The sequence below is a fragment of the Callithrix jacchus genome, chromosome 12 (assembly GCF_049354715.1).
Source record: "Callithrix jacchus isolate 240 chromosome 12, calJac240_pri, whole genome shotgun sequence".
NCBI classification, from domain to species: domain Eukaryota; kingdom Metazoa; phylum Chordata; class Mammalia; order Primates; family Cebidae; genus Callithrix; species Callithrix jacchus.
In genome coordinates, this window is record NC_133513.1 from 4,053,688 (window position 1) to 4,078,032 (window position 24,345).

Here is a 24,345-nt window from a genome sequence, read left to right on the forward strand (position 1 = left end):
TACCGACAACAAAGATGGTATTTGGTTTGGCTTTTTGTCCCCAAAGAAATCTCACCTTGAACTGTAATAATCTCGACGTGTGAAGGGTGGGCCCAGGTGGAGAGAACTGAATCATGGGGGCAGTTTTCCCTCTCCTGAGAGCTGATGGTTTTATATGTGGGAGTTCCCCTGTACACACTCTCTTGCCTGCCGCCATGTAAGACCTGCCTTTGCCTCTCTGCCTTCTGGCATGAGTGTGAGGCCTCCCCAGCCATGTGGAAGTGAGAGTCCGTTAAACCTTTTTCCCAGCCTGGCACGGTGCCTCATGCCTGTAATCCCAGCACTTTGGGAGGCTGAGGCAGGCAGATCACAAGGTCAGGAGATCAAGACTATCCTGGCTAATATGGTGAAATGCTGTCTCTACTAAAAATACAAAAAATTAGCCGGGCGTGGTGGCTCATGCCTGGTCCCAGCTCCTCAGGAGGCTGAGGCAGGGGGATCACTTGAACCCAGGAAGCGGAGGGTGCAGTGAGCTGAGATCGTGCCACTGTACTCCAGCCTGGGTGACAAGGGTGAGACTGTCTAAAAAATTAAAAGCCAATTTTCTGAGGAGAAATGTAAAAATTTCAGCTGCAGAAAGTTGCATAACAAGGAGCCAAATGTTAATCACAAGACCATGGGGAAGTGTCTCCAGGGACGTCACAGGTCTTCATGGCAGCCCCTCCACTCACCGACCCAGAGGTGTAGGAGGGAAAAATGGTTTGGTGGGCTGGGCCCAGAGGCTGGCTGCTTTGCGCAGTCTCGGGTGGCCTGCCTCCCATGGCTGTAAGCAGCCAAGGTACAGCTCAGGCTATTGCTTCGGAGGGCGAAAGCCCCAAGCCTTGGCGGCTTCCATGTGGCGTTAGGCCTGCAGGTGCACAGAAGTCAAAAACAGCTTTGTCGACTGGGTGCGGTGGCTCACAGCTGTATCCCAGTACATTGGGAGGCCACAGCAGGTGAATCACCTGAGGTCAGGAGCTTGAGACCAGCCTGACCAACATGGTGAAACCCCATCTCTATTAAAAATACAAACCGTAGTCAAGTGTGGTGTGTACCTGTACTCCCAGCTACTTGGGAGGCTGAGGTGGGAGGATGACTTGAACCCAGGGGGCAAAGGTTGCAATGAGCTGAGCTCATGCCACTGCACTCTAGCCTGGGTGACAAGAGCAAGACTGTGTCTTAAAAAAAAAAAAAAAAGGTAGGCTGGGCATGGTGGCTCACGCCTATAATCCCAGCACTTTGGGAGGCCGAGGCAGGTGGATCATGAGGTCAAGAGATCGAGACCATACTGGTCAACATGGTGAAACCCTGTCTCTACTAAAAATACAAAAAATTAGCTGGGCATGGTGGTGCGTGCCTGTAATCCCAGCTACTCAGGAGGCTGAGGCAGGAGAATTGCCTGAACCCAGGAGGCGGAGGTTGTGGTGAGCTGAGATCGCGCCATTGCACTCCAGCCTGGGGAACAACAAAACTCCCGTCTCAAAAAAAAAAAAAAAAAGGTTTGGGAACCTCCGCTTAGATTTCAGAGGATGTATAGGAACAGCTGGGTGTCCAGGCTGAAGTGTGCTGCAGGGGCAGAGTCATGGAGAACCTCTGTGAGCGCAGGACAGAGGGAAATGTGGGCTCAGAGCTCCTCCCCCAACAGTAACCACTGGGGCACTGCTTAGCGGAGCTCTGAGAAAAGGGCCACTGTCCTGTGGAACCCAGAATGGGAGATCCACGGACAGCTTGCACTGTGCACCTGGAAAAGCCACACTCAACAAACACCAGCCTGTGAACGCAGCCAGGAGGGGGCTTGGTTCACAGGGGACCTTGGGAAGCCACCTCTTGCATCAGCATGACCTGGATGTGAGACATGGAGTCTTAGGAGGTCATTTTGGGGCTTTAGGATCTGACTGTCCTGCTGGATTTCAGGCTGGCATGGGGCCTGATGTGGCCAATGTCTCCCGTTTGGAATGGGCGTATTTACCCAATGCCTGTGCACCCCGTTTCTGGGAGGTAACTTGCTTTTGATTTTGCAGGCTCACAGCCAGAAGGGACTTGCCTGGTCTCAGATGAGACTTTGGACTTGGACTTTTGGATTAAGGCTGGAATTCGATAAGACTCTGGGGAACCGCTGGACGGGTAGGATGTGGTTTGAACCGACGACATGAGGTTTAGGAGGGGCTGGGGCGCAGTGACATGGTTTGGTGGTGTTTTGACCCAGATCTCATCCTGAATTGTAGTTGCCATTATCTGCACATGTTGTGAGGGACCAGATGGAGATAACCGAATCGTGGGGGTGGTTCCCCCCATCCGGTTCTCTGGAGTCTGCGTCTGATCTGCTGGTTTTCTGAGGGGCTCCCCCTTCACTGGGCACTCATTTCCCTCTCCAGCTGCCGTGCGAAGGACGTGTCTGCCTCCTTTCCCATCACGACTGTACGTTTCCTGAGGCCTCCCCAGCCCTGTGGAACTGAGTCAATTAAACCTCTTTTCTTTGTGAATCACCCACTCTGAGGCAGTCCGCTACTGCAGTGTGAAAGGGAGTAATACGGACGGAAGCGGCAACACAGTACTTACTGCCCTCTTATTTTTATGGTTTCAAGTACTGCTTGGTGCAGACACCGACGTTTTCCCTTCTAACCGGCCTCCTGAGAGGGAGAGGGAGAGGGAGGGCTCAGGGTTCACTGTCCTGTGTGGGGAGGGGAGGTTACTAGCAGCCTCTGTGCTGTTCAGTGGAAGGGCTGTCACTGCCCATCATAAAAAAGCCCATTAAGCCTGGGCCCCTTTCGGGATTCTTGGTACCCCCGTCTGTCCACTGCCATGCTGTCTGCGCAGTGGTGGCTTTTTAATAAGCTGGATTTTTTTTTTTTTTTTTAAATACACGGTCTTGCTGTTTCCCAGTCTGGAGTGCAGTGGTACCATCTTGGCTCCCTGCAGTCTTGACTTCCGTGGCTAAGGTGATCCCCCCACCTCAGCCTCCCAAGTACCTGGAACTTACAGGCGTGGTGTGTGTCACCATGCTCAGATAATTTTTGTGTTTTTTTGGTAGAGATGGAGTTTCTCTGTGATTGTCAGGAGGTTCTGACATCTGGCAGAGTATGGCCTCGTTCTTCGAGCGTCTTAGCTCTTCCCAGTCCTTTGCAACACAAAGCCAGATTCTGAGTGGTGCTGCCATCCGGGGCGTCTTCCAACCTGGGGACATACAGTATTTCCTCCCTAACCCATGATTTGCATCTCTCCTGTTTTCGTAGACCTTTTTTTTTTTTTTTTTTTTTTTGAGATGGAGTCTTGCTCTGTCACCTAGGCTGGAGTACCGTGGCGCCATCTCAGCTCACTGACACCTGTGCCTCCCGGGTTCAAGCAGTTCTCCTGCCTCAGACTCCCGACTAGCTGGGATGACAGGCGTGAGCCACCAGGCCCGGCCTTTGTAGATTGTCTGTGTTGTGCTCTTTATGTCTTCCTTTAGCTCTTTTCCTGTATGATTGCTGGTTTTGATACCATTACACGCTACCGTTTTCCCTCCTCAGTTTCATCTGCTGTTGGTCAGGGCTGGAATTGTTTTGCAGACATGTTGGGGTAACAAATGTGCTCCCTTTACCCTGAGGCTGTTTCTGAAACTGTTTTATTGATGTATAGTTTTTAGAGCATAAAATGCCCTCAATGTAAGTGTACAGGTCGGTGACGGGGAATCCGCTTTGTGCAGCCAGCACTGCCCTGTGCGTTTCCCACACGGGACACACTCTCTGCATCTGGTTTCTTCCCCAGGTGCAGCGTTTTGGAGGCTCATCCACATGGTGACATGGAGCTTCATGCTTTGCAGCTGAACAATGCTCTGCTCTGTGGAGAGGCCACGTGTGTTCATGGCTCCTCCGTAGCTGGTGGAACTTGGGTTATTTCCACCTAGGGTTATTCTGAAAGATGCTACGCTATTTGTGTACAAGTCTTTGGACACAGGTTTTAATTTTCTTGGGGACATTCTTAGGAGTGGAGCTGCTGGTCCATAGTATTGTATCTCTTCTAAAAAACTGTTTTCCAGTATGGGTGTACACTATTTTTTCTTTTTTTTTCAGATGAAGTCTAACTTTGTCACCAGGCTGGCATGTAGTGGCACGATCTTGACTCACTGCAATCTCCGCCTGCCGAGTTCAAGCAATTCTCCTGCCTCCAGAGTAGCGGGGACCACAGGTGCGCACCACCACGTCCAGCTAATTTTTGTATTTTTAGTAGAGATGGAGTTTCACCATGTCGGCCAGGATGGTCTCCATCTCGACCTGGTGATCCGCCCACCTTGGCCTCCCAAAGTGCTGGGATTACAGGTTTGGGCCACTGTGCCCAGCCCATTTTTTTAAATTAAAGACAGAATCTCACTCTGTCACCCAGGCTGGAGTGCAGCGGAGCAATCTAGGCTCACCGCAACCTCCGCCTCCTGGGCTCAAGCAGTTCTCCTGCCTCAGCCTCCCGAGTACCTGGGCTTACAGGCGCCCATGATCATGCCTGGCTGATTTTTGTATTTTTAGCAGAGACGCAGTTTCACCATGTTGGCCAGGCTGCTCTCGAACTCTTGGCCTCAGGTGATTGATCTGCCCACCGTGGCTCCCAAAGTGCTAGGATCACAGGGTGAGCCCCTACACCTGGCAGAGCATACTGTTTCGCACAGTATGAGAGCTGCAGTCCCACCTCCTCGCCAGCACTGGGTATGTTCTCGTGAGCTGTTCTCGTATTTCTCTGATAACGAGAGATGTTAACCCCTTCATGTGTTTACTGGCCATTCTTATGTCAGTCTTTGGTGAAATAGTCTATTTAAGTCTCTCGCCCTTTTTGGTTTTATTTTTTAATGTGCACAAAGCTGCTGGATACACATTTTAACTGGATTATGTTCTTGAGTTGTAGGACTTTGCATATTACTTACAACTAACTCTTAGTGGTGGATCAAGGGGAAAAAAAGACTGGCAGATATTTTTCCCAGACTGTGGCTTCTCTATTTTTTTTTTCTTTTTTTAAAAAGGTGTCTTTTGGCCCAGTGCAGTGGCTGACACCTATAATCCCAGCACTTAGGGGAGGCTGAGGCTGGAGGATGACTTCAGCCCGGGAGTTCAAGACGGGCCTAGGCAACATAGAAAGATCCCATCTCTACAAAAAATACAAAAATTAGCCACACATGGTACTCTGCGGCTGTGGTCCCAGCTACTCAGGAAGCTGAGGCTGGAGGATTGTTTGATGCTATAGTGAGCCATGAGCATGCATGTGACGGGGCTCTAGCTGGGTAACAGCGAAGCCTCGTCTCAAAAACAAAACAAACAAGTTGTCTTGGTTGGGCGCGGTGGCTCCCGCCTGTAATCAGCACATCGGGAGGCTGAGGCGGGCAGATCACGAGGTCAGGAGTTTGAGACCAGCCTGACCAACATGGTGAAACCCTGTCTCAACTAAAAATACAAAAATTAGCCGAGTGCGGTGGTGGTGCCTGTAATCCCAGCTACTCGGGAGGCTGACAGAATCGCTTGTACCCGGGAGGTGGAAGTTGCAGTGAGCCAAGATCACGCCTGCTGCACTCCAGCCTGGGTGACATTTTCTTTTTTAAGTTGTGTTTCTAAAGTGCAGATGTTTTTCATTTTGACGAGGTTCAGCTGCCTTTTCTTTCCTCTAACAACTCTGTGCCTAACCGAAGATCACAGAGATGTTCTCCTACATCCGCTTCTCAAAGTGTGATGGCTTCAGCTATTCTATTTAGGCCTGTGAGCCGTCGTGAGTTCCTTTATGGGGATGTGTGAAGGGTCTCAAGTCACTTCTTCCCCAGGTACCTGTGGTCCCAACACCGTCTGTTAGACCCTCCGTTTCCCACCTGAAATACCTTGGCATTCTTTGTTGAAGAATCAGCTAGCCATGAACACAAGAGTTTACTCTAGACTCTGTGTATTCGCTTCATGCCCTTCCTTGCACCACTGTCACTCTTTTTTTTTTTGAGACAGAGTCTCGCTCTGTCTTCCAGGCTGGAGTGCAGTGGTGTGATCTTGGCTCACTGCAACCTCTGCCTCCCAGGTTCAAGTGATTCTTCTGCCTCAGCCTCCTGAGTAGCTGGAATTACAGGTGCACCACCACACCTGGCTAATTTTTGTATTTTTACTAGAGACAGGGTGTCACCATATTGGCCAGTCTGGTCTCAAACTCCTGATCTCGTGATCTGGCCACCCAAAGCGCTGGGATTACAGGCGTGAGCCACCACGCCCGGCTGCCACTGTCACACTTTCTAGTGAGTTTTGAAATCAGGTAGCCTGAGCCCTGCAACTCATCCTGTTTTGGCTCGTCTCAGTTCCTGTATTTCCATATGTTTAGAATCAGCTTGTCACTTTCTCCAAAAAACCTACTGGGATCTTAATAGGGACTGCATGGGATGAGAGTCCACTTGGGGAGAATGGAGATCTTCACAGCAGTCTCCTCGTCGGTAAACGTGGGGTCTTTCCATTTGTTTAGATCTTTTCATTTCTTTCAACACTGTCTGCAGTGTACAAATCTGAAATTTCCTCCACCAAGGCGGTTCTTAAGTGTGTGCTTCAGTTTTGCTGCCAGTGAATGGAGTCTTGGTTTTGTTTGGACTCTTAGCAGTCGACAGACATGTGATGGGCCTCTCCGTTGGATCCCAGGACCCGGCTGAACCTCCTTGATCCAGCCGTGTCTGTCTCAAAGGTTCGCTGTGTAGAGGCTCATGGTGCTATGAATGCACTTTTACCTCTTCTGTTCTGACATGTATTCCTTTTTTTTTTAGCATCTTATTAAATGTCTTGTTTGCCTTTAGAGGGAAACATGCTCACCCACCATGAATTATGCTGCTGGCTGTGTTTCTCGTGGATGCTGTAGGAGGCAGAATAGTGCACCCAGCAAAGATGGTCACGTCCTAACCCCTGGACAATGAAATGATGGGAGGCTGCACCGCCAGGAGGAATCAAGGTTGCAAACCAGCTGACCCTGAACATGGAGGAGCATTTTCCAGAACGGAACCTAGTGGAATCACAGGCTCCTCGAAAGCAGACCAGGAGTTGCCGAGAGGCACAGTGGACTCGACCTACTGTTGCTGGCTTTGAAGTTGGTGGGAAAGGCCACAGCCAAGGGATGTGGATGCCTCTGGAAAGGATGCGGATACAGAACCTCTCCCAGAGCCTCTGCCTACACCTTCCTTTTAGTCTCATGAGACCCATGTCTAACTACCAACCTCCAAATCGTAAGGTAAAGTTGTTTTGTGTTTTGGGGCTTTGAGATGGAGTCTTACTCTGTCACCCAGGCTGAAGTGCAGTGGCACAATCTGGGCTCCCTGCAACCTCTCCCTCCCAGGTTCACAGTTCTCCTGTCTTGGCCTCCCAAGTAGCTGGGACTACAGCTGTGTACCACCACACCTAGCTAATTTTTCCATCTTTAGTGGAGATGGGGTTTTCACCACGTTGGCCAGGCTTGTCTCGAACTGCTGGCCTCAAGTGGTCCACCTGCCTTGGTGCTTCCCAAAGTGCTGGGATGACAGGCATGAGCCACCGCACCCAGCCTAAACTTGCATTGTTTTAAATCACCGAGGTGGGGGTGGCCTATCCCAGCAGCGAATGAAACCTAAGCAGATGGCCCTTACTAGCTGGGGATGCTCCCTTCTGCTCCTGAGTTGTGAGATTCCTTATCAGGCGTGGGACTTTTGTCCTGTGCTTTTCTGCATCATTGAGATGGATATTTTGGCGTTTTCTTTTTTTTGGGAAACAGGGTCTGGCTGTGTCAACCAGGCTGGAGTGCACTGGCATGATCTCGGCTCGCTGAACCTGTGTCTCCTGGCCTCAAGCCCACATCCTCTGGCCTCAGGCTTGTGAGGAGCTGAGACTACAGGCATGCGCTCATGTACCTGGCTCATTTTTGTTTTTGGTTTATTTTGGTAGAGACAGGGTTTCGCTGTTGCCCATGCTGCTCTTGAACTCCTGGGCTCAAGCAGTCTGTCCACGTCAGCCTCCCAAAGTGCTGGGGTTACAGGCATCTGTTTACTAAGGTGCCATGTGTTGGTAATTACGTTGATGTTTAAGTGACCCCACATTGCCGTAATAAACCCGCTTGGTCACGGTGTATGATGTTGCCCACTTGGGGTTGCTAATGTTTTGTTCAGGATCTTTAAATCTGTGTTCATGATGGACACTGTTCTGGGGGGGGGGGGGCCGCGGGGGACAGAGGGTGATGATGCTTTTCGCTCCCGAAGCCTTGTAGACTGTCAGGAGCTGCTCCTGTGTTCATAACGGATGTTGTTCTGGGGGGATCATGCTGCCTTAGCCTCGCAGACTGTCTCCTCCTCCAGGCTGGGAAGATTGTGAATGGTGGCGCACTGGCAATGCACTGGGAAGCTGTGGACACAGGCTTGCTGTAGGAAGTCTTAGGGCTTGTCATTCGTGTGATTTCTGGTTACACGTCAAGCGCTGTGTGTGCCTCTGGGAGTCTGCCGGTTTCATCTGATTTGCCGACGCCCACTTCCCCTAGTGTTCAGAGTCCTGTTGATTGCGTGGATGGGTAATGACGTCTCTCCTTCATGCTTTTGGTAGTCAGTGTAGCTGAGAGTTTGCCAATTTTGTTCATCTTTTCAGAGAATTTACCTTTGGTTTTTCTGCTTTCTAGTTTACTAATGTCCCCCCTAATCTTTCTTCTTCTGCCTCCGTTAAGTTTCATTTGTTCTTTCTAGTTTAAGGTAGAAACCTAGTTTTTTTCTTTTGAGATGAAGGCTCACCCTGTCACTCAGGACGCAGTGCAATGGCATGAACTCCACCTCCCAGGTTCAAGTGATTCTCCCACCTCAGCCTCCCAAGTAGCTGGAAATAACATGCACCCACTGGTTAAAATTTATTTTCTGTAGAGATGGGGGGGTCTCACTGTGTTGCCCGGGGGGGTCTTGAACTCCTGGCCTCAAGCACTCTTACCACCTAGGCCTCCCAAATTGCTGGGATGACAGGCCTGAGCCACCAAGCCAGCCAGAGCCAACGGTTTTTGAGACCACAGGTGGTTGAGGCTGTCAGTTTCCCTCTAAGCAATGCTTTCATTGTGTCAACTCCCACAGCTTCTGCCTGCCCCACCACCCCTGCCATTCAGATCAGAGGTCAGTGCCAGGTGTGGTGGCTCACTCCGATCATCCCAGCACTTAGGGAGGTCAAGGCAGGTGGATCACCTGAAGTCAGGAGTTTGAGACCAGTCTGACCAACATGGTGAAACCACATCTCTACTAAAAATACAAAAATTAGCTGGGCGTGGTGGTAGGCTCCTGTAATCCCAGCTACTCAGGAGGCTGAGGCTACAGGGAGCCGAGATCATGCCACAGAACTTCAGCCTGGGCAAGAGAGTGAGACCCTGTCTCAAGAAAATAAAAATATTTTTAAAAATCAGATGTCAGGCATCTGATGCACCCACCCAAGGCTAAAATTATCTACTGGTTGACAAATGAGCATGATGTTACTGAATGGAGATATTTGGTTCTGGCCCAAGAATATCTGCTGACAAACTCTGAGCTGGGGTGGAGGTAGTGGGAGAAGGAATCTGTGGTGTCGTCTGTCCTCCCAGACCCCTGGCTTCAGGGGCATCCCAGATGGGTCTGTGGCGCTGAGAACAGACCAGTGACCCCTCTGGGAGAAGAGGCGTGTGTGTGGTTGGGAGGTGCCAGCCTTCCTCTTCAATCCACAAACGTCAGACCAGGCTTGCTCCTGGGTCCTTAGGACCACTCTGCTGCTCCACTCAGAAGAGCCTGTCTGTAGGACCAGGTGGCAGAGTGGGTATGAGCCCCACGCAGAGTCCCTTGCCCTCACAGCTGCAGTGACAGGGCAATCGATCAGTGAATTAATCAGATGTTTCAGCACCTTGGAGAGGTAGGCACAGTGTTAGGAGCAGACTGAATGCCATCAAGGGTGAAATCAACTAGTATCTTTGAGACAGGGCCTCCCTGTCGCCCAAAACAGAGCGCAGTGGCGCAATCTCAGTTCACTGCAACCTCCGCCTCCCGGGTAGATGGGACTATAGGTGCGTACCACTACACCTGGCTAATTTTTGTATTCTTAGTAGAGATGGGGTGGCCAGGATGGTCTTGACCTCGTGGTCTGCCCACCTCAGCCTCCCAAAGTCCTGGGATTACAGGCATGAGTCACCTCGCCTGGCCTTATTTCTCTTTATAAAAAAATATGTGTGTTGAGATGGAGTTTTGCTCTCGTTGTCCAGGCCAGAGTGCAGTGGTGTGATCTTGGCTCACCGCAACCTCTGCCTCTGGGGCTCAAGCAATTCTCCTGCCTCAGCCTTCCGAGTAGCTGGGATGATAGGCATGCGCCATCACGCCCCTCTAATTTTCTAGTTTTAGTAGAGATGGGTTTTTTCCATGTTGGTCAGGCTGGTCTCCAAACTCCCAACCTCAGGTGATCCGTCAAAATAAATTTTTTGTAGCAACTGGGTCTTGCAATGTTGCCCAGGAAGGTCTTGAACTCCTGAGCTCAAGTGAACCCCCTGCCTCAGCCTCCCAAAATGCTGGCTTTACAGGCATGAGCCACCACATCTGTCCTAACTGTGCAATTTAAATGGTTAATTGTATGTTGTGTGAATTTAACCTCAAGTAAAAATAACTCGCCAAACACAGAGGCTCACACCTGTAATCCCAGCCCTTGGGGAGGCTGAGGCAGGAAGATCTCTTGAGGCCGGTTGGATGACCAGCCTGGGCCAGACAGTAAGACTCCATCTCTACAAAAATCATCATCATCATATAGTTTTTACATTTCAGATGAGCGGAAAATAGCACTGGACTCCTAATCCATTTTACAACTGGAGAGAAATGCACCACCCAGGGACTCGCACAGGTCAGGGGAGGCAGCCAGTGGAGAACAGCAAGCGCCTGAGGCATCAGCCCCACGAGGGGCCCTGGAGTCCACCTGCCGGCCCATGGGAGGGAACAGAGGGGATGAGGGCCCAGAGCAAGCACAGAGGTGGCTGGGGAGAGACGGAGCCTCCACCAGACTACACAAAGCCAGAGAACAGGAAGAGAGCAAGGGTGCAGGCTTTAAGCATAGAAATCCTGAGCGTGAGACAGGACAGGCTGCAGGCAGCAACTGGGACTCAGTCATGCAAATGGGGCACAGGTGCAGGCGAGGTTTGGTGCTGAGACCTCAATTCCCCGCAGACACCTGGACACGAGGCAGAGATTGGAAGGGCCAGGAAGCCTGATGTGCTCTTAGCTCTTAAGGGGAAGGATGAGGAAGATTACACGTGGGTGAGACAGCAAGAGTACAGAGACCCAGCGAGGATGCTGGGATCAGACATGCGACACCCAGGCTGGAATGCAGTGGCACGATCTGAGCTCATTTCATTAGAAGTCAGACTTCTATCTTAATTACAAAATCACCAGTTTTAAAAATATCCTTAAGGCCAGGCATGGTGACTCACGCCTATAATCCCAGTACTTTAGGAGGCCAAGGTGGGGAGATCACAAGGTCAGGAGTTGGAGACCAGCGTGACCAACATGGTGAAACCCTGTCTCCACTAAAAATAGAAAAATTATCCGGGTGTGGTGGTGCATGCCTGTAATTCCAGCTACTCAGCAGGAGAATTGCTTGAACCCTGGAGGCAGCGGGGACAGTGAGCCCAGATAGTGCCATTGCACTCCAGCCTGGGTGACAGAGCAGACTCCGTCTCAAAAAAAAAAAAAAAAAAAATCCTTCAGACACAAGCTGCAGAACGCTTTACAGGTAAGTCAGTCACTATTTTTTTAGAAGCCAGGCCTTGCTCTGTCACCCAAGCTGGAGTGCAGTGGGACAGGCACAGCTCTTTGCAGCCTCCAACTCCTGACCTCAAGGGATCCTCCCATCCCAGCCTCCCAAAGCACTGGGATTGCAGGCAGGAGTCACCACACCCTTATTATCAAAACTGGACAGGAATTGTACAGGAAAGGAATTCACAAATCAAATCTAGCTACGGAAATTACGAACTGGACTTAACCCAAGAACACGACATGACTTATCAGAAATCTGTTTATGGGCTAGCTGCGGTGGCTCGCACCTGTAATCCCAGCACCTTGGGAGGCTGAGGCAGGTCAATCACCTGAGGTCAGGAGTTCAAGACCAGCCTGGCCAACATGGCAATGGCTTTTTAAAAAAAATTCCCATCGCTAACAAAAATACAAAAGTGAGCCAGACATGCTTGCTTAAATCTAGGAGGCAGAGGCTGCAGTGAACCGAGACTGTCTCAAAAAAAAAAATCTGTTCATGCAACTCAGCAGCTAAAGGGAGAATAGGTAACAGATGCAGAAAACCCACGCGAGACTAAGCTCCCACTCCGGTAATTTCTGCCAAACCAGGAGAGGAAGGTGGGCTCAGGCTGACAGTGAATGCAGCTCCCTGCTCAGCTGGCGGCCTCCCGCCTCCCTTAGAAACCACCACCCTTCCCTGCTTCCACTTCTGAAGTCAGACTGTGGGGGAGGCTGCTCTGCATGTCTGGGAGGCCCAGGACGCTGAGGTCCACGCCTGCCCTGCGCCTCTCACCGGGTTCCGGCCACACCGCCCACCTTGTTCTCCTGCTCCCCCGCCCTCTTCCCACTTTATCTTGTCCACAGGATCTCACCTTGACCTGTTCCATGTTCCTCCACCAGACGAGGCCCCGGGACACTCGGTGTCTGCTGCACAGCCAGCACCCCAGTATTTACATGCAAAAGGCCTGGAGTACTCGCCCTCCCGGTGGGCTGAGGCCACACAGTCAATGAAGAGCTAAGAGAAGGTGCAGATGGTGTGGGACATGGACGCCTGCCACAGGTAAAGGCACAGACGCTGGCTGTGTAACTGAGGGACAGGGACGCCTGCCACAGGTAAAGGCACAGACGCTGGCTGTGTAACTGAGGGACAGGGACGCCTGCCACAGGTAAAGGCACAGACGCTGGCTGTGTAACTGAGGGACATGGACGCCTGCCACAGGTAAAGGCACAGACTCTGGCTGTGTAACTGAGGGACAGGGACGCCTGCCACAGGTAAAGGCACAGACTCTGGCTGTGTAACTGAGGGACAGGGACGCCTGACACGGGGTGCAGGCACAGACTCTGGCTGTGTAACTGAGGGACAGGGACGCCTGCCACAGGTAAAGGCACAGACGCTGGCTGTGTAACTGAGGGACAGGGACGCCTGCCACAGGTAAAGGCACAGACTCTGCCTGTGTAACTGAGGGACAGGGACGCCTGCCACAGGTAAAGGCACAGACTCTGGCTGTGTAACTGAGGGACAGGGACGCCTGCCACAGGTAAAGGCACAGACTCTGGCTGTGTAACTGAGGGACAGGGACGCCTGCCACAGCTAAAGGCACAGACGCTGGCTGTGTAACTGAGGGACAGGGACGCCTGCCACAGGTAAAGGCACAGACTCTGGCTGTGTAACTGAGGGACAGGGACGCCTGCCACAGGTAAAGGCACAGACTCTGGCTGTGTAACTGAGGGACAGGGACGCCTGCCACAGGTAAAGGCACAGACTCTGGCTGTGTAACTGAGGGACAGGGACGCCTGACACGGGGTGCAGGCACAGATGCTGGCTGTGTAACTGAGGGACAGGGACGCCTGCCACAGGGTGCAGGCACAGACGCTGGCTGTGTAACTGAGGGACAGGGACGCCTGCCACGGGGTGCAGGCACAGACTCTGGCTGTGTAACTGAGGGACAGGGACGCCTGCCACAGGTAAAGGCACAGACTCTGGCTGTGTAACTGAGGGACAGGGACGCCTGCCACAGGTAAAGGCACAGACTCTGGCTGTGTAACTGAGGGACAGGGACGCCTGCCACAGGTAAAGGCACAGACGCTGGCTGTGTAACTGAGGGACAGGGACGCCTGCCACAGGTAAAGGCACAGACGCTGGCTGTGTAACTGAGGGACAGGGACGCCTGCCACAGGTAAAGGCACAGACGCTGGCTGTGTAACTGAGGGACAGGGACGCCTGACACGGGGTGCAGGCACAGACGCTGGCTGTGTAACTGAGGGACAGGGACGCCTGCCACAGGTAAAGGCACAGACTCTGGCTGTGTAACTGAGGGACAGGGACGCCTGCCACAGGTAAAGGCACAGACTCTGGCTGTGTAACTGAGGGACAGGGACGCCTGCCACAGGTAAAGGCACAGACTCTGGCTGTGTAACTGAGGGACAGGGACGCCTGCCACAGGTAAAGGCACAGACGCTGGCTGTGTAACTGAGGGACAGGGACGCCTGCCACAGGTAAAGGCACAGACTCTGGCTGTGTAACTGAGGGACAGGGACGCCTGCCACGGGGTGCAGGCACAGACTCTGGCTGTGTAACTGAGGGACAGGGACGCCTGCCACAGGTAAAGGCACAGACTCTGGCTGTGTAACTGAGGGACAGGGACGCCTGCCACAGGTAAAGGCACAGACTCTGGCTGTGTAACTGAGGGACAGGGACGCCTGCCACAGGTAAAGGCACAGACTCTGGCTGTGTAACTGAGGGACAGGGACGCCTGCCACAGGTAAAGGCACAGACGCTGGCTGTGTAACTGAGGGACAGGGACGCCTGCCACAGGTAAAGGCACAGACTCTGGCTGTGTAACTGAGGGACAGGGACGCCTGCCACGGGGTGCAGGCACAGACTCTGGCTGTGTAACTGAGGGACAGGGACGCCTGCCACAGGTAAAGGCACAGACTCTGGCTGTGTAACTGAGGGACAGGGACGCCTGCCACGGGGTGCAGGCACAGACTCTGGCTGTGTAACTGAGGGACAGGGACGCCTGCCACAGGTAAAGGCACAGACTCTGGCTGTGTAACTGAGGGACAGGGACGCCTGCCACAGGTAAAGGCACAGACTCTGGCTGTGTAACTGAGGGACAGGGACGCCTGCCACAGGTAAAGGCACAGACTCTGGCTGTGTAACTGAGGGACAGGGACGCCTGCCACAGGTAAAGGCACAGACTCTGGCTGTGTAACTGAGGGACAGGGACGCCTGCCACAGGTAAAGGCACAGACTCTGGCTGTGTAACTGAGGGACAGGGACGCCTGCCACAGGTAAAGGCACAGACTCTGGCTGTGTAACTGAGGGACAGGGACGCCTGCCACGGGGTGCAGGCACAGACTCTGGCTGTGTAACTGAGGGACAGGGACGCCTGCCACAGGTAAAGGCACAGACTCTGGCTGTGTAACTGAGGGACAGGGACGCCTGCCACAGGTAAAGGCACAGACTCTGGCTGTGTAACTGAGGGACAGGGACGCCTGCCACAGGTAAAGGCACAGACGCTGGCTGTGTAACTGAGGGACAGGGACGCCTGCCACAGGTAAAGGCACAGACGCTGGCTGTGTAACTGAGGGACAGGGACGCCTGCCACAGGTAAAGGCACAGACGCTGGCTGTGTAACTGAGGGACAGGGACGCCTGCCACGGGGTGCAGGCACAGACGCTGGCTGTGTAACTGAGGGACAGGGACGCCTGCCACAGGTAAAGGCACAGACTCTGGCTGTGTAACTGAGGGACATGGACGCCTGCCACGGGGTGCAGGCACAGACGCTGGCTGTGTAACTGAGGGACAGGGACGCCTGACACGGGGTGCAGGCACAGACGCTGGCTGTGTAACTGAGGGACAGGGACGCCTGCCACAGGTAAAGGCACAGACTCTGGCTGTGTAACTGAGGGACAGGGACGCCTGCCACGGGGTGCAGGCACAGACGCTGGCTGTGTAACTGAGGGACAGGGACGCCTGCCACAGGTAAAGGCACAGACGCTGGCTGTGTAACTGAGGGACAGGGACGCCTGACACGGGGTGCAGGCACAGATGCTGGCTGTGTAACTGAGGGACAGGGACGCCTGCCACAGGTAAAGGCACAGACTCTGGCTGTGTAACTGAGGGACAGGGACGCCTGCCACAGGTAAAGGCACAGACTCTGGCTGTGTAACTGAGGGACAGGGACGCCTGCCACAGGTAAAGGCACAGACTCTGGCTGTGTAACTGAGGGACAGGGACGCCTGACACGGGGTGCAGGCACAGACGCTGGCTGTGTAACTGAGGGACAGGGACGCCTGCCACAGGTAAAGGCACAGACTCTGGCTGTGTAACTGAGGGACAGGGACGCCTGCCACAGGTAAAGGCACAGACTCTGGCTGTGTAACTGAGGGACAGGGACGCCTGACACGGGGTGCAGGCACAGACGCTGGCTGTGTAACTGAGGGACAGGGACGCCTGCCACAGGTAAAGGCACAGACTCTGGCTGTGTAACTGAGGGACAGGGACGCCTGCCACAGGTAAAGGCACAGACTCTGGCTGTGTAACTGAGGGACAGGGACGCCTGCCACAGGTAAAGGCACAGACTCTGGCTGTGTAACTGAGGGACAGGGACGCCTGACACGGGGTGCAGGCACAGACTCTGGCTGTGTAACTGAGGGACAGGGACGCCTGCCACAGGTAAAGGCACAGACGCTGGCTGTGTAACTGAGGGACAGGGACGCCTGCCACAGGTAAAGGCACAGACTCTGGCTGTGTAACTGAGGGACAGGGACGCCTGCCACAGGTAAAGGCACAGACTCTGGCTGTGTAACTGAGGGACAGGGACGCCTGCCACAGGTAAAGGCACAGACTCTGGCTGTGTAACTGAGGGACAGGGACGCCTGCCACAGGTAAAGGCACAGACTCTGGCTGTGTAACTGAGGGACAGGGACGCCTGCCACAGGTAAAGGCACAGACTCTGGCTGTGTAACTGAGGGACAGGGACGCCTGCCACAGGTAAAGGCACAGACTCTGGCTGTGTAACTGAGGGACAGGGACGCCTGCCACAGGTAAAGGCACAGACTCTGGCTGTGTAACTGAGGGACAGGGACGCCTGACACGGGGTGCAGGCACAGATGCTGGCTGTGTAACTGAGGGACAGGGACGCCTGCCACAGGGTGCAGGCACAGACGCTGGCTGTGTAACTGAGGGACAGGGACGCCTGCCACGGGGTGCAGGCACAGACTCTGGCTGTGTAACTGAGGGACAGGGACGCCTGCCACAGGTAAAGGCACAGACTCTGGCTGTGTAACTGAGGGACAGGGACGCCTGCCACAGGTAAAGGCACAGACGCTGGCTGTGTAACTGAGGGACAGGGACGCCTGCCACAGGTAAAGGCACAGACGCTGGCTGTGTAACTGAGGGACAGGGACGCCTGCCACAGGTAAAGGCACAGACGCTGGCTGTGTAACTGAGGGACAGGGACGCCTGACACGGGGTGCAGGCACAGACGCTGGCTGTGTAACTGAGGGACAGGGACGCCTGCCACAGGTAAAGGCACAGACTCTGGCTGTGTAACTGAGGGACAGGGACGCCTGCCACAGGTAAAGGCACAGACTCTGGCTGTGTAACTGAGGGACAGGGACGCCTGCCACAGGTAAAGGCACAGACGCTGGCTGTGTAACTGAGGGACAGGGACGCCTGCCACAGGTAAAGGCACAGACTCTGGCTGTGTAACTGAGGGACAGGGACGCCTGCCACGGGGTGCAGGCACAGACTCTGGCTGTGTAACTGAGGGACAGGGACGCCTGCCACAGGTAAAGGCACAGACTCTGGCTGTGTAACTGAGGGACAGGGACGCCTGCCACAGGTAAAGGCACAGACTCTGGCTGTGTAACTGAGGGACAGGGACGCCTGCCACAGGTAAAGGCACAGACTCTGGCTGTGTAACTGAGGGACAGGGACGCCTGCCACGGGGTGCAGGCACAGACTCTGGCTGTGTAACTGAGGGACAGGGACGCCTGCCACAGGTAAAGGCACAGACTCTGGCTGTGTAACTGAGGGACAGGGACGCCTGCCACAGGTAAAGGCACAGACTCTGGCTGTGTAACTGAGGGACAGGGACGCCTGCCACAGGTAAAGGCACAGACTCTGGCTGTGTAACTGAGGGACAGGGACGCCTGCCACAGGTAAAGGCACAGACTCTGGCTGTGTAACTGAGGGACAGGGACGCCTGCCACAGGTAAAGGCACAGACTCTGGCTGTGTAACTGAGGGACAGGGACGCCTGCCACAGGTAAAGGCACAGACTCTGGCTGTGTAACTGAGGGACAGGGACGCCTGCCACAGGTAAAGGCACAGACTCTGGCTGTGTAACTGAGGGACAGGGACGCCTGCCACGGGGTGCAGGCACAGACTCTGGCTGTGTAACTGAGGGACAGGGACGCCTGCCACAGGTAAAGGCACAGACTCTGGCTGTGTAACTGAGGGACAGGGACGCCTGCCACAGGTAAAGGCACAGACTCTGGCTGTGTAACTGAGGGACAGGGACGCCTGCCACAGGTAAAGGCACAGACGCTGGCTGTGTAACTGAGGGACAGGGACGCCTGCCACAGGTAAAGGCACAGACGCTGGCTGTGTAACTGAGGGACAGGGACGCCTGCCACAGGTAAAGGCACAGACTCTGGCTGTGTAACTGAGGGACAGGGACGCCTGCCACAGGGTGCAGGCACAGACGCTGGCTGTGTAACTGAGGGACAGGGACGCCTGCCACGGGGTGCAGGCACAGACGCTGGCTGTGTAACTGAGGGACAGGGACGCCTGCCACAGGTAAAGGCACAGACTCTGGCTGTGTAACTGAGGGACATGGACGCCTGCCACGGGGTGCAGGCACAGACGCTGGCTGTGTAACTGAGGGACAGGGACGCCTGACACGGGGTGCAGGCACAGACGCTGGCTGTGTAACTGAGGGACAGGGACGCCTGCCACAGGTAAAGGCACAGACTCTGGCTGTGTAACTGAGGGACATGGACGCCTGCCACGGGGTGCAGGCACAGACGCTGGCTGTGTAACTGAGGGACAGGGACGCCTGCCACAGGTAAAGGCACAGACGCTGGCTGTGTAACTGAGGGACAGGGACGCCTGACACGGGGTGCAGGCACAGATGCTGGCTGTGTAACTGAGGGACAGGGACGCCTGCCACAGGTAAAGGCACAGACTCTGGCTGTGTAACTGAGGGACAGGGACGCCTGCCACAGGTAAAGGCACAGACTCTGGCTGTGTAACTGAGGGACAGGGACGCCTGCCACAGGTAAAGGCACAGACTCTGGCTGTGTAACTGAGGGACAGGGACGCCTGACACGGGGTGCAGGCACAGACGCTGGCTGTGTAACTGAGGGACAGGGACGCCTGCCACAGGTAAAGGCACAGACTCTGGCTGTGTAACTGAGGGACAGGGACGCCTGCCACAGGTAAAGGCACAGACTCTGGCTGTGTAACTGAGGGACAGGGACGCCTGACACGGGGTGCAGGCACAGACGCTGGCTGTGTAACTGAGGGACAGGGACGCCTGCCACAGGTAAAGGCACAGACTCTGGCTGTGTAACTGAGGGACAGGGACGCCTGCCACAGGTAAAGGCACAGACTCTGGCTGTGTAACTGAGGGACAGGGACGCCTGCCACAGGTAAAGGCACAGACTCTGGCTGTGTAACTGAGGGACAGGGACGCCTGACACGGGGTGCAGGCACAGACTCTGGCTGTGTAACTGAGGGACAGGGACGCCTGCCACAGGTAAAGGCACAGACGCTGGCTGTGTAACTGAGGGACAGGGACGCCTGCCACAGGTAAAGGCACAGACTCTGGCTGTGTAACTGAGGGACAGGGACGCCTGCCACAGGTAAAGGCACAGACTCTGGCTGTGTAACTGAGGGACAGGGACGCCTGCCACAGGTAAAGGCACAGACTCTGGCTGTGTAACTGAGGGACAGGGACGCCTGCCACAGGTAAAGGCACAGACTCTGGCTGTGTAACTGAGGGACAGGGACGCCTGCCACAGGTAAAGGCACAGACTCTGGCTGTGTAACTGAGGGACAGGGACGCCTGCCACAGGTAAAGGCACAGACTCTGGCTGTGTAACTGAGGGACAGGGACGCCTGCCACAGGTAAAGGCACAGACTCTGGCTGTGTAACTGAGGGACAGGGACGCCTGACACGGGGTGCAGGCACAGATGCTGGCTGTGTAACTGAGGGACAGGGACGCCTGCCACAGGGTGCAGGCACAGACGCTGGCTGTGTAACTGAGGGACAGGGACGCCTGCCACGGGGTGCAGGCACAGACTCTGGCTGTGTAACTGAGGGACAGGGACGCCTGCCACAGGTAAAGGCACAGACTCTGGCTGTGTAACTGAGGGACAGGGACGCCTGCCACAGGTAAAGGCACAGACGCTGGCTGTGTAACTGAGGGACAGGGACGCCTGCCACAGGTAAAGGCACAGACGCTGGCTGTGTAACTGAGGGACAGGGACGCCTGCCACAGGTAAAGGCACAGACGCTGGCTGTGTAACTGAGGGACAGGGACGCCTGACACGGGGTGCAGGCACAGACGCTGGCTGTGTAACTGAGGGACAGGGACGCCTGCCACAGGTAAAGGCACAGACTCTGGCTGTGTAACTGAGGGACAGGGACGCCTGCCACAGGTAAAGGCACAGACTCTGGCTGTGTAACTGAGGGACATGGACGCCTGCCACAGGTAAAGGCACAGACGCTGGCTGTGTAACTGAGGGACAGGGACGCCTGCCACAGGTAAAGGCACAGACTCTGGCTGTGTAACTGAGGGACAGGGACGCCTGCCACAGGTAAAGGCACAGACTCTGGCTGTGTAACTGAGGGACAGGGACGCCTGCCACAGGTAAAGGCACAGACGCTGGCTGTGTAACTGAGGGACAGGGACGCCTGCCACAGGTGCAGGCACAGACGCTGGCTGTGTAACTGAGGGACAGGGATGCCCGAGTGTCCATCCAGATGGCAGGAAAGGACACAAGTGCCAGGTCTCAAAAAGAAGCTACACGTGGATCATAACCTAAGTGTGAAAAGCAAAACCTAGCCCATGGATTTTCATCAGCGCAGTGTGGCAGGGTGGGAGCATCACACAGGATACATAAGCATTTACCGTGCAGGAAAGGATGCATCTAACTATACTGAGAATCCCCAGCCAGGCACGGTGGCTCACGCCTGTCATCCCAGCACTTTGGGAGCCGAGGCGGGCGGATCACAAGGTCAGGAGACCGAGGCCATCCTGGCCAACATGGTGAAACCCCGTCTCTACTAAGACAAAAAATTAGCTGGGTGTGGTGGTGCACACGCCTGCAGTCCCAGCTATTTGGGAGGCTGAGGCAGGAGAAATGGTTGAACCCAGGAGGCGGAGATTATAGTAAGCCAAGATTCCATCTCAAAAAGAATTTCTGGCCAGGTGCAGTGGCTCACACCTGTCATCCCAGCACTTTGGGAGGCCAAGGCCGATGGGTCACGTAAAGTCAGGAGTTCAAGGAGTTTGGCCAACATGGTGGCCTTCTCTCCTAAAAATACAAAAATTAGCTGGGCATGGTGGCTCACACCTGTAACCCCAGCTACCCAGGAGGCTAACGTGGATGATCTCTTGAGCCTGGGATGGGGAAGCAGCAGTGAGCTCTGATCACACCACGATACCCCAGCCTGGGCAACGAAGCCAAGCTCTGCCTCAAAAAATAATAAGTTCAGGCCGGGCGCAGTGGGTCAAGCCTGTCATCCCAGCACTTTGGGAGGCTGAGGCGGGTGGATCACAAGGTCAAGAGATCGAGACCATCCTGCTCAAAATAGTGAAACCCCGTCTCTACTAAAAATACAAAAATTAGCTGGGCATGGTGGCGCGTGCCTATAGTCCCAGCTACTCGGGAGGCTGAGGCAGGAGAATTGCCTGAACCCAGGAGGCGGAGGTTGCGGTGAGCCGAGATCACGCCATTGCACTCCAGCCTGGGTAACAAGAGCGAAACTCCGTCTCAAAAAATATAATAATAAAAAAAAGTTCTACTCCAAGGGTCCCACATCCTCCGAGCAGCAGGCCACCAGCATTCCGCCTGGGGTCTGCCTCCTGTCAGGTCTGCAGCATTCGATTCTCACAGCACAAGCTGTTCTGAACTGTGCACACCAGGAAGCTAACTGCACGTTCCTTCTAAGAATCTAATGCCTGATGAGCAGAGGTGGAAACTTTCATCCCTACACCATGCCCCTCCCACCACAGATGTGGAAAAGCTGTCTCCAGGAAACCAGTCTCTGTTGACAAAAAGGTTGGGAACCACTGCTCTACTCAACAAGACAGTGAGTTGCCAGCAACAAATCAGAACTGTGAACCGGCGTGCCCGGCGAACCCAGGACACGGACCATCACGTGTAAGGAAGCTTACTCCGCAGTAACACACACCAGAGAAAGCTGGGAAAAGTCTTCACAGAGGTCACACAGCAGGATACGCTGTGGCTGGCAAGCATGGGGAAGGCATCTACCCACCCCTGTACCCGAGGACACATGCGTCACCAAGGCCTCTGCAAGAGGCCATTTTACATCCCCCAGGTCGAGAAAAGCTAACACATCCCACGCCAGGAGCAGGCAAGGGTGTGGAGCGACATACCGCGTTCATCACACTGAAGAACGGAACTGGCTCCGTGGATCCCACACAACAGCCCAGGTGTTCTCCAGGGTTTAAGCCGCACCTCTGTGGCCCAGACGCTCCACTTCTGGTCATTAACCCTCAAGAAAACTGTCCCCAAAACATCCCCACCTGCAGGAGCAAAGCTCGGAAGGCGTCTGCAACCACCCAGGACTGCCTGGCTCCACCATGCACCGCAGCTGCCCCAGGCCAGACCCACAAAACAGTCCTAGAAGGGCGCTCACAGCAGGGCTGCATGGTGACAGGGAGGACGGGAAACTCGAGGGTCTCCGGGGCTGCCTAGTTGTGCCAGGCGGGGTGGGAACGGGGGTGCTGTTTTTCTTTCCGTTCCACACTTTTTTGACAGTCTCTTTCTGTCACCCAGGCTGGAGAGCAGTGGCGTGATCCTGGCTCACTGCAACCTCTGCCTCCCTGGTTCAAGCAATTCTCCTGCCTCAGCCTTCTGAGTAGCTGGGACTACAGGCATGCGCCACCCGGCCCAGCTAACTTTCTATTTTTAGTAGAGACAGGGTATTTACGATGTTGGTCAGGCTGGTCTGGACTCCTGACCCCAGGTGATCTGTCCACCTTGGCTTCCGAAAGTGTTGGGATTACAGGCGTGAGCCACCATGCTGGGCCCCACACTTACTTTCTCTTTGGTCACAGGGGCCTCTAGGAGGAAGGTGAGCAGCAGGATGGGGGCCACATGGCTGCCTGGGAGTGCAGTGGGGTGAGAAGACGCAGCTTCTTTGCCCTCTGCTCTGAGGGGGTCCCTGCAGCGCACAGGGGCCTCTGGTGCCATCTGGAACACCATCTTTATAAAGAATGGACGCGTGCAATTCCTGTGCGATGGCAAAATGTCCAGAATTCTGACTCCAGCATGGTGGGGCCCACGTGGCAGCTGGATTAACCAAGCCCCAGCCACAGCCAGGGATGGGGACAAACGGCCACAGCCAAGGCACCTCGTGGTCCCAAGCTGCCCAAGATGAGCAGCAGGTGACATCAGTAGCAGCACACTTGTCACAGATCACTTGTCTCCTGATCCAGAACAGCCGGTGGGGCCCAGTGCGCCTCTCACGAAGTTGGAGTCCCTCCATCCTGCACCCCTGCCCCACCCGCCCATTGTGGCAGCTGAAGGGGCTGCCTCTTCCTGTCCTTCCCACGTATACCCTCTGCCCCCCAGGCAGAGCCAGAGCCTCACATCTGGGCATGACATGTGGCCACCCATCCAGCTCTCCTAGGGTCACAGGCCAAGAGCACCTCCTAGGTGGCTGCTTCCACAGAAAGCAGTGCGTGCTTTCTCACGCAGAAGCAGGAGCCCTGCTGGAGGGCTCGGGACCTGGCTGCCTCCAGCAGGAAGATGCAGCCACCTCTCCCTGAGCTCGAGCTCAGACCACTAGCGCAGGCTGCAAAGGTGTCCCATCAGGGCCCAGCCAGGGCCATAGCTAGGACACCGGCTCAGGCTATAGACAGGAGTCTTGGGATGACACGAGGCAGTATGCTGTCCCAACTCTCGGGATTCCCAGGACGGGCTGCTCCTGCAGCCCCGGCCACCCCACGCTGCAAACTCAGGACAGGAGACGGCACAGGTGCAGCCACACCAGCTCTGAGCCAGAGCCCCCAGGCGTGGGCAGGGGACTGTCTGCTTTGGGCACAAACACCACTCGGCATTCCCCAACCCAGGATGGCAGCAGTGCTGGAGCGCCCATGGCACTGGCGGGGTGGGGTTCTGTGCTCACAGGGCCGCAGAATCCCCTCATCCCATGTCAACACAGATTGTGATAGTGACCTGGCATCCAGAAAGGTGTTGATTCCTTGGGTGGGTGGGGCAGGGGACATTGGGAAAGGAACCCCAGGGCACCCTGGTGTACCCCTCCTGCAAAGCCAGGAAACCCAGGGAGACAGCACCCTCCCGGGGTCCTAACCTGAAGCATGGGTGGGAGGACTGAAGTGGCTCATGGAGGGGAGGAG

General features: G+C 54.9%; 1 protein-coding gene and 1 long non-coding RNA gene across 2 annotated transcripts; one reads left to right on the plus strand and one right to left on the minus strand.

Annotated features, from left to right (window-relative positions):
* The first annotated feature begins 2,034 nt into the window (after positions 1 to 2,034).
* Positions 2,035 to 6,926, plus strand: LOC128929230 (uncharacterized). Its single transcript, XR_008475298.2, has 3 exons — positions 2,035 to 2,142; positions 4,071 to 4,185; positions 6,791 to 6,926. It is a non-coding gene; the product is annotated as an uncharacterized LOC128929230 (long non-coding RNA).
* A 786-nt stretch (positions 6,927 to 7,712) lies between these two features.
* Positions 7,713 to 23,188, minus strand: LOC144578541 (uncharacterized). The gene is made up of 5 exons (XM_078344121.1): positions 23,024 to 23,188; positions 22,620 to 22,674; positions 22,357 to 22,506; positions 12,589 to 16,530; positions 7,713 to 9,851 (listed from the first exon to the last, which is right to left on the minus strand). Exons 1-5 carry the CDS (start codon positions 23,186 to 23,188, stop codon positions 9,832 to 9,834), a joined length of 4,332 nt encoding a protein of 1,443 aa, XP_078200247.1. The 3' UTR covers positions 7,713 to 9,831.
* Positions 23,189 to 24,345: the final 1,157 nt, after the last annotated feature.